This window comes from Macaca nemestrina, chromosome 4 (assembly GCF_043159975.1).
Source record: "Macaca nemestrina isolate mMacNem1 chromosome 4, mMacNem.hap1, whole genome shotgun sequence".
Lineage (NCBI taxonomy): Eukaryota > Metazoa > Chordata > Mammalia > Primates > Cercopithecidae > Macaca > Macaca nemestrina.
The window spans coordinates 168,822,798-168,836,464 of record NC_092128.1 but is presented as its reverse complement, the minus strand read 5'-3'; the positions used below and the strand labels follow the sequence as shown (position 1 = coordinate 168,836,464).

Here is a 13,667-nt window from a genome sequence, read left to right as displayed (position 1 = left end):
ATATCCTGGGGTCAGTTTTTAAAGCAGTAATTACACATGATACAAGATTATATTCTAAGCTCTTTTTTTCCAGTAAAAAAAAGATAAGTCAATGATGTTGCTTAAAGTTGATTCTTGTTTAATCAATTTTTAAAGTGGGGGGTAGGCAGGCACTGACAGCATTCTTTGGAAAGGGAAGCAACAGAGGAGAAAGGCAGGACATTTGCCGTCTGCTCACATTGGGAAATGTGGGGAGCCAGGGGTGGTTAAGTCCAGAGAAGGCTGGATGTCCGTCTGCAGGGCTACATCTGGAAGGGCAAGGGAACGGTTTCCTTGTTGCCTCAGGGCATAGATCATGCAGCACAAGAGGAGCATTTAGGAAATGCAGATTTTTTTTTCAAGGCAAAACTGAAAACTATTCAAGAAGGTAGCAAACTGCTGACCCATTAATGCTTTGCTTATCCTTGCAAGTGTGCAAGGCAAGACAGGAGATTCCCCGTTGTCTTTCAGCTTGAATGAAATTGTGCCTCGCTTACTGCCACCACACCAAAGCCTGGTGTTTATTCCTGTGCGATCATTGTATACTGGGGACGTCTAACTGTGTCAGGAGGAAATGGCAACGGAGCTCCTGTGGCCTTTCACCTCTAGGGGTGCCACGCTGCAGCACACTGGCCCGCTACCATGCTCCTGACGCCAGTCCTGCCAGCAGCTCTTGTGAGCTGTGACTTTGCATAAGTAGCTTGAATGCCATGTGCCTCGGTAATTGTCCTTATTTCACTATCTATCTGTTCTTTTGGAAGGTGGCATTCTAGGTCATTACGTCATAAACACAAGTTGAACTTTGTGCTTCCATTCCAGAGGAAACAATATACCTCATAGTTAAAAAGCATTTCTAAAAAAATTCCTACCAAAAGTCATCGCTTAAGAACTTAGTCTCCTAGTGCCTCCACTTCCTCATTTGTTGCTCCTCTGTTCCTTCCCTTTCCAAAGAATGCTGTCAGTGCCTGCCTACCCCCCACTTTAAAAATGGATTAAACAAGAATCAACTTTACAGAATATCATTGACTTATCTTTTTTTACTGGAAAAAAAGAGCTTAGAATATAATCTTGTATCATGTGTAATTACTGCTTTAAAAACTGACCCCAGGATATCAAGATTTGTGAGTCTTCACTTATGTTACCAAAGATTCACCAAAGATGTAAAAGGGAGATGATAATGGTACCTATGCCATGGCTGTAAACGAGGTCATGCCTGTGGAAGCAGTTGAAGTCATGCCTGGCAGAAGTGAATGGTGGCTGCTGCTGCTGCTGTTGTGATTGTTGTTACTCACCAAAGAGATGGTTTTGTTTGGTTTAGATGAGCTGCTTCAGAAAGAGCAAAACTATTCAGATGACGTCTTGGCCAACATGATTAGTGAACCAAGGATCAGTTACGGAAACGACGCTCTCATGCCGTCTTTGACCGAAACGAAAACTACCGTGGAGCTTCTTCCCGTGAATGGAGAGTTCAGCCTGGACGATCTCCAGCCGTGGCATTCTTTCGGGGCTGACTCTGTGCCAGCCAACACAGAAAACGAAGGTAAGAGTCCCCTGAACCAGCAAGGGCGTTCCGGCAGGTATATATAGACATACATACATGTGTGTAGGAGGGAGAGAGAGATTTATCTTTTGTATGTTCTTGAGTGGTGAATTTTTTTGATGTAATAATAAATATTTTCATTTCCATTTTACTTTAAAAAGTAACTATTAGGAGTTACTATGTCATTAAAATAATATTTTATCTGTGTAAATTATTCTTTATATTTTTTATGCTGCAAAGCAAGTAAACTGCCAATTGTTGGAAAAGATAACAACCCCATTGTATAGGTGGCAAAACAGAATGGTAATGATTTACATAACATTTGCAAGTAAAGGACCTCTTGTTTCCCAAATGTCCAGATTTATATTCTAGGGAATATTATCCTTCGAGTGAACACTCCTGGACAAAGGGGAGCCACAGTGTATTATTCAAGAGGCAGTTCTTCACATGGAACATGTGTGGCAATAACATTCTTCTAATTTTTCTTTTCCCGTTCTTCTTCTTAATATAAAATAATACAGTGTATAACAATAAAAGCATATACATAAAGAGCATGTACTGTATGTCATATATCATTTTTATGACTTTTTCAGATGAGGAAGTGGAGGCACTAGGAGACTAAATTCTTAAGCGATGACTTTTGGTAGGAATTTTTTTAGAAATGTTTTTTAACTATGAGGTATATTGTTTCCTCTGGAATGGAAGCACAAAATTCAACTTGTGTTTATGACATAATGACCTAGAATGCCACCTTCCAAAAGAACAGATAGATAGTGAAATAAGGACAATTACAATTTATCCACAGAGAGGAGGTTTGACAGGGCCTGCGGAGATGGAGATTTGACAGGCACCAAAGTAGTCTTCATTGGCTACTTACTTGTACATGAAATTTCAGATTGAATTAAACGCTAAAGGCAAAGATAGAGAACTGCATATAAATAAAATTTAATTTTGCTTAAGACTTAATTTGTGTTTAGAAAATTAAATTCAAGGCAGCTGCCAAAATTAAGGAGCACATTGCTCTAAATGTTTTTTCCTTTGGTATCTCAAAGAAGTAAGATTCTTCTCTATCAACAAATTTGAGCAGTAGATGGCATCGTTTTTCACAGGGATTTCTTAGCAGAAATATCTGTTCAAGCGAGAGCATCTTTCAGCTTCTTTTCTTTTTTATTCATGTTCAGAAGTATAAAATTACACACAAACACCTTGATTTCTAGATACAAATAACATGTTTTTTAAGAACACAGCATTTTACCTGATTTTCTTTATTAAGGTAGCAAATGTTGATGGAGATTTCATATTTATAATATACCTTATAGGCCGGGCGTGGTGGCTCATGCCTGTAATCCCAGCACTTTGGGAAGCTAAGGCGGGTGGACCACAAGGTCGGGAAATCGAGACCATCCTGGCTAACATGGTGAAACCCCATCTCTACTAAAAATACAAAAAAAAAAAAAACATTAGCCAGGCGTGGTGACGAGCGCCTGTAGTCCCAACTAGTCGGGAGGCTGAGGCAGGAGAATGGCGTGAACCCAGGAGGCGGAGCTTACAGTGAGCTGAGATCGCGCCCACTGCAGTCCAGCCTGGGCGACAGAGCAAGACTCTGTCTCAAAAAGTAAATAAATAAATACATACATACATACATATGTAATTTTTAAAAAGTAAAAATATATATATAATATACCTTATAACATGCAGTTAGTACATTCCTCAGACTAAATCTAAATATAATATTAGACCTTAAGTGCACTGGACAAGTTTTTTTTAAAGAACCATTGCAGAAAATATGTAGACAGTTTTCACAATGTGAGTCATCACCCCAAATTTGTTTCCTTAATTCGAAAAAGGGCACCTTATAGTAATAGCAAATACAAACAGCATGTTACTGACCATGTAAAAATAATTAAAACTTTACCATTTATGAAAACAATTCTTAATCACATAGAAGAAAACAAATTTAGGGACAGTTCATTATCAATGACCTGGGCAACTACCCTATTAAATGTATTATTAATAGAGTGCAGATTGTGTTCTTTCTTTACAGGTAGATACATTTTGATCATTGAAAGTCCTTTTCATTCAGTCTCTAACGAGAATTTTTAGTGAAAAATGTCCAATCTCATTTTCTAAATTGAAGGCACACTAAATTTGCTCTTTCACTAACAGCATAACGTGTAGCAGCAGCCTTAGGAGACAATCTGCGTGCACACGTGTGAATGTACACACACACATACACTGAAACCCTTGGGTACTGCCAAGATGTCCATTTCAGCAAAGAGCTTGATTAAGTACTTCTGGATACTTGACAAACATGCAGCTATTACATTGCCTAGGCCTCATGAAAAGAGCTGATATTCTTGTTAAATAAGGATTCCGTTTGAACAGTAAAATCTAGTATAACAGTATTGGGAGGCAATAGGACTTGCAGTGTCAGAGTCTTGAGTTGGGGTACTCTTCATTATCAGTCCCAACACTGATATATATTCATTATAGCAAACAATTTGAAAAACCTCTCCAACAATTTTTCAATAAAATTGATGGCCGTCATCTCATAGGATATTAAATACTATTCCACACTCGTGAACTCCTGAATGATACAGACCTGAGTTTAAATTCCAGCTCTGCTCTGCGCTTATGAGCAAGTTACTTAGCCTCTCTGGCTGCTTCCTCATCTGTAAAATAAGGTTGATAATAATTCCTAACTCAGAGGTATAGTACAAGCATTAAATAAGAAGGCATAAAATAACTCTTATCAAAATTCCTGGAACATAGTAAATGTCAGTGGTAGCTTTTTTTTTTTTTCTTTTTTTTCTTTTTTTTAATGGAGCCAGGATCTTATTAGAGAGACTTTATCAGCCTGTCTCAAGATGGCCTGAACAATGTATCCTTAAAATAATGAATATAATAAGCCATATAATGAGATACAGTCCTAAAGCCATCTCTCTTCTCACACCGTCTCCCACCTGTCCCCAGAAACTTGTTAGTCTTTCTTTTTACAGACATGTACGCGCACACACACACAACTACTGAAAACATCTAAAATTCTCAAAGGATTTCCTTTTGTTCTTCAGGCAGTCCTCATTATCATAGTTTCAAATGCTTGCCAAAAATGTGTTGTTTTTCTCAAGAACAATCAGGGAAATCCAGAGGAGGGTCTGATGCCCATTTTTTAAATTTGCATTGAAAAAAATAAGCATATCAGAGTTTTCCAATATGATATACTCTTGAACAGCTGCAATTTGCCTTAAGACATTTTTATTCTTTGGTTTTCACATTCACAAAACGTAAATGAATGGCTAGGCTGCAATGAAGCTGTTGTTACAGAATTGTGCTCACAAATCGTGAAATGATCTGGCTGGGAGCATTAGCGTTAATGACATTTGTGTTTGTTCTGCTTTTTCCTGACTGCCTGAGAAGGGCAGCCACAAAGAGCGGCATAGCATGCAGTAACCGCCAGGAAGCCTTTGTGGCCATCAGTCTGCCTCTTCGTAAATAATACCTAGATATAATATGTAGATAAAATACTGTAATATTTTTAAAGAGACACAGCAGGTCTTATAAGACTGTATGGATGTATTTGCAAAGTGTGAAGCTGCCTTCTAGTATATTTTTAACTAGCTTTATAGAGGCAATGAGGAAGCCAATTTAAATGCTGAAATTTAGATTAAGTAAGTATTTCATTAAACTTACAAACCAGTTCTTGTCAGGCCTCTTATCCATATGTAAAACTGGTGTACTGCTGATTCCTCATTACCTTTGACCTGGTAGAGAGTTTGTACAAGGCAGCACTGTTAATAGTTTAGGTTTATTACAAAGAACACCAGAAGTAGCAAACTCAAAAATCCCAGAGGTCTGACCATTCTGTTTCTCTCCTCTTACAGCAAAGGATTAGATTCAAAGCTACTGAGATCAAAAGAATAACTCATTGCTGCTTACATTTTATTTTAACTCTATTAAAAGTTAAAGATAAGATAATCTATTTCTTGTTTTTAAATTACTAAACGGCCAATGTAAAATGTTTTTAACACTTTATTGATGAAGTTACTTTCCGATTAAGTAAAGGTCCATTGGAAAAATTGGAAAGTATTTGCAATGGATTGGGAAAAACACTACTTTGTTTTGTCGGTGTGTATTTTTTTTTTTTGGCAATGATATCATAATTGCCTTTTAAAAAAGAACTGTATTTTAATGTCTGCTCCCTGTGCCACTTATTTTTTTAGCATTAATTTATACTAAATCAGCTTCAATCTTTTAAAGCAGATTAAGGTTTATGTCACTGAAACTAGTTTTGTTTAATCTTCCTAAAAAATAGGAAAGGTTTTATTACTGTTTTTAAATAATACATGCCTATTTAAAAAAAAAAGAGAGAAGAAGAAGAGTGGGGAGAGGCAGAGAAACTTATAGGACTATATCATTTGTAAGTTTCTTTCGCATAAGTATACTCATTTGAACCCTGGAAAAACCATTTACTCTGTGACACAACTGAAGTTCAGAAAGAATGTGATTGGCCCCAGATCACGGAGAAAGTAAGTGGTGACATTAGCAGTGGCCCCTGGGACCACTAGCTCCTCAGCCTGCATTTAAACCACAGGTCCACTTCACTTACTTCCCCTGAGTTGCATATACATTTTCTAATAATGTAACTATTGATGTATGTGCTCACCACCACCTCAAGGTACATGTTTGCCCTCGTGCATGTGGTTTGGTGTGTTCTTAACTGCAGTTGAAGCACTATTTGGGTTCCTCATCATCAGGAAATTCTCAAAAAGTACAATGACCTTTCAACTAACTGCATTTTACAAGGAGTAATAACAGTTACTCATTACAGGTTGTTGCAGATAAGAAAAAACATGAAGTATAGAACAACCAAACTTCATTGTCAAAATGTATTTGGGAGTTGCAGAAGAAAGTGAAGTATGTCTTCCTCTAAATGCACTAGTGGAAAACTAGAGAATAGTCATTCTCGCATCAGTTACTACGGAATATTTAATCATAGGATATTTAATCAGTGCAGTTCTGTAGTATTTGGTAGTGTCTGAAACAGGCTTTAAAGGTTATTTGTTCCTCACTATAATTAGAAGATGCAGATGTTAACATTTCTATTTCCATATGGAGAAGCAGCCACAGAAGTGGGCGCTTGCCCAAGGTCACAGATGTTGTCAGTGTTGGGCCCAGGCCTGGGATCAGATGCCTCACCCTCCTTTTGGCTCCACCATGCTGCCAGTCTCTACATGAGAAGGGACCAAACCACCTTACTCTTTTATTTCATCCAAATGTCCTAGTGCTCCCCGAAATATTTTCTCACATTTTGGAGACTTGGCTTACTGCCACTTTTTTCCTCCCTCACTGTTTCTATTAACATGTGTCATCCAAAACTGATTTGGACTGAGAATCCCACCTTTGAATGCCTGGCATGTGTGCATCAGTAAGCTGGATGGTTTTACTGAAATTGTTAGGAGCCATCTCATCGAGCACACCGTGTCTCCCTTAGCACCTGTGCTCGCTTTGTCTTACCTTCTTCCCTTTACACTTGCCACCTTACCAAAGGGGCTTCCCCCTGTGCCTCCACCCCATGGCTTCATTTACCCTATGACCATTTATTAATCCTAAAAACTTCGCCTTTGTCCCCATTCCTTGTTTCTTCAAACACCAGTGTAAACAAGGAAGTATTTTCTGAGCATCAGAAGTGCTTTGGAAAGGTCAGATGGTGGTGAGGAATATCGTACTGTCCACACTGCTTTCTTTGGGTCAGACCCAGAACACATACAATGGAAAAATTGGGAACAATGGCAAATATAAAATGAAATATCCTCATTTCACACGTTTCAGCTGTGTGTCATCTGTCAAATGGAAACCAGCCTTTTTGAAAAAGAGAAAGACAGACTGCGGTTTCCCTCTTCTGCCCTCATACTAAGGACAAATTTGATTCACTCACTAAATGGCAGATGATGTGGTAAAACTTGGCTCTCCTGATAAATTCATATTTGCACTTCCCCTGGAAATTTAAGAATCCTTTTGTAGTTAATTAACTGTAAAATAAGATAAGATTGGGCAGTTGTAAAAGGAAGTATCTTTAAGGTTTTCTGCTAGGCTGGGAATATTTTATTTCTAATCAAAAGCCAAGAAACTATCTCTAAACTAGCTCAGAGGAAAATCCACCCTCCCCACCCCTCTTCTTTGAAGTTGCTGCCTATCCTGGTGAGGGCTTTTATTAGAAAACTAAGGAGCAGGACTGGCACATCAATAGCGATCAACCATTTAAAGTGCTGCCCCTCCTGGTCCTCGATGCTCGGGATTAACTCACTGTGGTTCCTTCCTGGCTGCTCCTTTTTTGTAACTTGTTTATTGCATATGCTTTTTTTCCCTGCTCGACTATGTTCGGGAGCCACGACTTACCATCTCGATTTGTCTTGTTTGCTTTCTGTGTCTCTTGCTTCCTGTGCCCAGTTGAGCCTGTTGATGCCCGCCCTGCTGCCGACCGAGGACTGACCACTCGACCAGGTATTGGAACCGCTTGACTTCTGCCTCTCCGCATCTTGTGCCTGAGCTGAGCAGACGTTGTCTCCTTTCTGCATGTTAATAAGCCTCTTACTGCTTACTGTAGAGTAGAACCTGAAGTGACCTTAGAAACCACACTTTTAAAAACTCCCCTTGACTTTTCCTTACTCTTCATTTCCGAAATTCCGAGTGAAGTGATTGGTTTTTTGTTTCTGAGCTTTCCTTCTGAAACCTCAAAGAGACCCCTTCCAAATTTGGCTTTTCTTAAATTTTATTTTAGTTTATTTTTTCTTTAAAACAAACAAACAAAAAACAGAGAAGATTATATAGCTCCTGTCCTTACAAACAGAAGCCCAGACAGATGTAGACTGTCCGGTGATGACTTGGATACCAGTGTGAACATCTCCTTTCTTGTTTGGTGTCCAGATGGGTCACCTTCTAACTAAACTGCACTCAAACTTCAGTCAGTTACTGAAGTAGACATGATTTCCTGAAAATACCAGAATTGGTTTCTCTCCAGAGCCAGAAATATATCTTCTCTTTTGTGGGTTGTATGTACTTATTCTCAATGAGTGGCTAAAGTAACACAACAGATGTAGATGCATAATTTTGCACATAAGCCCTTTATTTTTTTATATTACTGAAAAATCCCATTAACACTGAAATAGACACTTATTTTTTTTACAGTTTCACAGGCATTAAGAAGAAACACATTTTTATTTTATGAATAATGTCGTAGCACAGCAGAAGCACATACGTGCCTGGTGTCTACTCCATGAACAGCCTCACCCAACTGAGAGTAGCCAGCGCTTTCAGTGAATCAAAAAGAGGAAGAAAGTTATTGAATTGACAAATCTGTATATTCCAGAGAGATTTTAATCCTAAATAACACATACTTTCCCGTATTTATTTTCTTCTTTATCCTCATCATGTCCCCAGGCAATAATCAAAGAACAGGGAATGAACCTTCTTTGAAGATATTAATACACAGAGGTCAGCCTTTGCTGCCTGGTTCAGATACAGTCAGCAGCAGAGCCAGAAGGAGACCCACGCTGTCCCTCACGCTTCCACCACAGGCTCAAGCCATGACCGCCTCCTCCAAGCACAGTCACTCGTGAAGACTCAGAGTCTGCCTTGTGGCATCTTCATGCCTTTATGCTGCGATTAACAATGGCAGCAGAGACAGTAGCGTGAGACGTCTTGACAGCTGGTCTCGTTGATGTTATGAATTTCTGTCTGTAGGCTTTTAAGGGGAATTTAAATTATAGTGAGTCAGAGACAGTTTCAGTTCTTCTGATGTCCTCCTTATTGTCAGTGTCATGTAAGGGAATCTCAAGGAGCCAGGAGTTGACATTCCTGTTCTGCTCAGCCAACTTGTAAGGCCTCGGGCTGAGGGTCAGTTCAGTTCTAATTGCAACCGCAGCCAGCTGAGGTTGGTCATTTGCCTTGGGACTTTTTTCATGGTGCTTCTCACTTTAAAAGATTTGCTTTTCATCTACAAGCATAAAACGTAACTTAGAAAGTGCTCATTTGACTCATTCAGTTTTATCAAATTTCTCCATTGGGCCAGCAGAGCCTATATGTTACTATTGAAATCTCCAGGAAGAGGTGACACTACCAGTCAATGATTTTTTTCTTTTTAAAAAAAAAAAAATTGTTTTTTGGTTTTTGTTTTTTTGAGAAGGAGTCTTGCTCTGACATCTGGCTACCCAAGTCCAAGTTCTTATGACTCAGACCAATCGCAGGCTAAGAGAACTTGAAGGTGAAATAGAACCATTGCCTGTGGTCTTTGTGGAAAGCTGGGAAGATAGGGATAGGAAAATGAAGTTCTGAATAGCAAAAAGGAGAGAAGGTAACTTCACAGTCTACAAGCCAGGTATAGATTGACATTGATTATGGATCTCTCTTCAAACAGGTTATCAAGTGGAAGCTTTTTGAACACTTGGATGAGGGAATGGGGCTATGTCACAACCAGCGTGGATTTCCTAGGTTTTGTCAGATTATCCTTACCTTCTCCTTGTATGGGCTGTGCTGTTAGACTGGCACAGCATATGCTGTGGACATTGTGCTTTTCAGTGTCAGCAAGATGTGTGACAAGTTTCCCAGCATCTCATAGACAAGACTGAAAGAGTGATTAGGCCAAGAGCAAGAAGTAAATTCCCCTGGGAGCCAAAGGAATTGGGAATGTGTAGCCCAAGTAAGACAAGAACCAGCAGGAACATGCCTCTCCTTAGGGATGTGATGCCTGTTCAAGGTTTTACTGTGGAAGGGAGAATTAGGCTTGCTCTGTGTTGAATCAGACTTCAAGGATGGAAGTTACAGGGAAACTGATTCTGGCTTCATGTAAATAAGGCCATTTTGGCAGGCAAATCTATCAAAAAATGGAGAGAAATTGATACATTCCTCTGTGTTCAAACAGGAACTGACAGTCTGCCCCTGGGTGGGAACACCGTAGAAGAGATGACTTCAAAGCCCTTTTCATCCTAAAATCTGATGTTTGATAATTAAATGTTATAGCATGGACACTGACATTTATATTTTGTACTTAGTTTTTGGTTTTTAAATGACTTTGCGTTTTGTTTTAAGCTTCAAATTATTATTTGAATAATGAAATTCATCAGAACAATTCGTATTAAGAATCATATAGCAATTTATAGAGAAGGAAGAGTTTGTAGGTTATAAAATCTGTTAGTCGCTAAGAAGCATTTTAAAAATTATGTACTGTAGCTCTTTATTCAGCAGACGAACCAATTACAATCTGTGTCTATAACTAGAACACTTGACTAAAATCATATAATTTTTACAACGCTTCACTGCATACATACATGAACATAATTTATTTGTAATTGGAACAAAGCCCCAAAGTAGCAGTTTTGTTCCACTAGGTAATTAATGCTCATTTTTAAAGCCTTTTATTGTTATTTCTGAAGTAATGAGTGCCCATGGAAAAAGACACATAATAGGCTAAACAATGAGCCCCTAAGCCAAGCCAACATATTCCAGGAACAAATCCTTGCCAACCTCTCAACCAGCATTTAACTTCTGCATTTCCCCCATTTTCAAAAATTATAGCATGTAATTAAAGGCAGCAGAAGGCTTACGTTCAGGTTTCCCTTACCTTTTCATTTCTTTTTGTTTAAAATAGATAGTAATTAAGGATTTAAATATAGGGTATCATTTTTCTTGAAGAAAGTCGTTCATCAATTTTCCTCTAACTTCAGGCCTAGAAAGAAGTTTGGGGTAGGCTTTGTCTTACAATGTTATTATTTATGAGTAAAACTAATTGGTTGTCCTGCATACTTTCATTGTGATATAATACAGGTTCTGGGTTGACAAATATCAAGACAGAGGAGATCTCTGAAGTGAAGATGGATGCAGAATTCCGACATGACTCAGGTTATGAAGTTCATCATCAAAAATTGGTACGTAAAATAATTTACCTCTTTCCACTACTCTGTTTGTCTTGCCAAATGACCTATTAACTCTGGTACATCCTGTGCTAGAAATCAAATTAAGGAAAAGATAAAAACAAAAATACAATGCTTGCCTATAGGATTACCATGAAAACGTGAAGAAAATAAATAGGCTAGGCTGGGCACAGTAGCTCACGACTGTAATCCTAGCACTTTGGGAGGCTGAGGCGGGTGGATCACAAGGGCAGGAATTGGAGAACAGCCTGGCCGACATGGTGAAACCCCGTCTCTACTAAAACTACAAAAAAAAAAATTATCTGGGTGTAGTGGCATGTGCCTGTAGTCCCAGCTGCTCGGGAGGCTGAGGCAGGAGAATTGCTTAAACCTGGGAGGTGGAGGTTGCAGAGAGCCGAGATCATGCCTGGGCAACAGAGCGAGACTGTCTCAAAAAAAGAAAATTAAGAGGCTCTGTGTGTAGTTCTTTCAGACTACGGGGCAGCTAAGTTCGTGCAGGACTCGGGACTTAAAGTAGAATTAATTTTAATATAGCAGCCACTTTAATTTCCACTGTGTTTTCTGGGAAAATAGGTTTACAATAGGTTTACTTGAAGGATCAGAGTCAAACGCGTGCATACGCTGCTTGGTTTTCTAGAACACTTTATATAGCTTAAGTTCACATCTGGAACTGTCTTCCTTTGCTCATTCATCTCTCCCCCAGCTTTTTCTTTTCATTCCCTCCCCTACCTCCCATGCTTTAACTTCTCTTGCAAGAAGAAGATCATGGGGTGAGCAGGACCCCGTGATGTTCCTGATAGTGTTATTCATCAAAAGGTTTGTGCAAAGAAGACAGCAGCTTCCTTTTCAGATGAAATCACTTTTCCCCCCTAATGTTAGAATTGGAGTAAATCAAAAAGCCACATCTCTTTTGTGGTCAGCTCTAGTAGTTACATAAAATCCTTTACCAAAAGCTTAGAAATTCAGATAAATCAAATAGTGGATTCTGTTAGGGTTCCATCTTATCAGTAGGTGCAGTAAGGGGTTAAATTAATAAGACAATTTTATCACATTCAGTGGTGGACAGAAAAATGGTAATAAAATTTCCATAGCAATTATACTTGAAGTTATCTCAGGCACTTCTTTTGTTTGTGTGTGTGTGTGTGTGTGTTAGCTTTTTTCAAGCAGAAAATGTCTTTTCAGTATTCATAAGTAAAGTTGATAAATCCTAGTATTAATCTCGAAAAGAAACACCTTCAAATTATTATTTATGCCTCACTTGACTCTTAAATAATTGTAGCAAATAAAAAACTGACTTGGGATTTGGATTTGCATTCTTAACTCCCATCGTTCTTTTTTTACACTAAGACATTTAGCTTTTTGAAGCATGGTTTTCATTGGCAAGATAATCTAGTATCAATTATTATAAAATCAGGGTTTCTCTTGATGAGGCTGTTGCTGAAGAGGTTAATAAAAACTGGGAAACCGCTGAAGAGTTGAGATTTGGTAGGGCAGAAAGCTGAAGATTAATGTACAGAAAATTTGCATTCACTGGGGCTTGTGTCATATAAGCCCATCTCCACAATTACACTGACGCCTATAATGTGACAGTGACTAATGGCAGCGGCAGCAATTAGGAGAATCAGCTCCCTCTACTGAACTAGTTGATAAGATAATGTACTATAATTAGTGCAATGAATATCACAGAATTACAGTATTTTCTTAAAGGCACAGGAATATGTCCAGACTTGCATTTATTCCTGATTACCTCACACTAGTATATTAGCTAATTAATGATTTGCTTTTCATAAAAATATTGAGCTAGCATATTTGTTTAGTAAAGGGAATAATTATGAACAATTTCTCATTTTGTTATAAACCATGAGTAAAACACTTTTAGAAGTTGCTTCATTTGCTGTATTTTATATTGCCTTCCAGATTGCTAGTATGTTAGTTTTAACTTAGAAAAATCAGTCATTTGACTACCTTGAGGCTATATTGAAAGAATTTTTTAGGGAGGTAGAGGCATACCTTGGAAATTTCAGAACACCACAGTAAAACACATTTTGCAATAAAATGTCACACAAATTTTTTGGCTTCCCAGTGCATATAAAAGTTATTGGCCAGGCGTGGTGGCTCATGCCTGTAATCCCAGCACTTTGGGAGGCCAAGGCGGGTGGATCACAAGGTCAGGAGATCGAGAC

The 13,667-nt window shown here is 38.5% G+C and overlaps 1 protein-coding gene across 6 annotated transcripts in view; it reads left to right on the top strand.

The window, feature by feature from the left end:
- Positions 1-13,667, top strand: part of AP (amyloid beta precursor protein) — a 291,200-nt gene that overhangs the window by 262,330 nt on the left and 15,203 nt on the right. For 3 of the 6 annotated variants that reach the window (XM_011726340.3, XM_011726337.3, XM_011726335.3), the window contains 3 exons: positions 1,337-1,558; positions 8,006-8,059; positions 11,378-11,478. In XM_011726340.3, coding sequence (XP_011724642.1) covers positions 1,337-1,558; positions 8,006-8,059; positions 11,378-11,478 — 377 coding nt within the window. The remainder of the gene's footprint in view (positions 1-1,336; positions 1,559-8,005; positions 8,060-11,377; positions 11,479-13,667) is intronic. The other 3 variants (XM_011726341.3, XM_011726339.3, XM_011726336.3) reach the window with 1 other exon arrangement.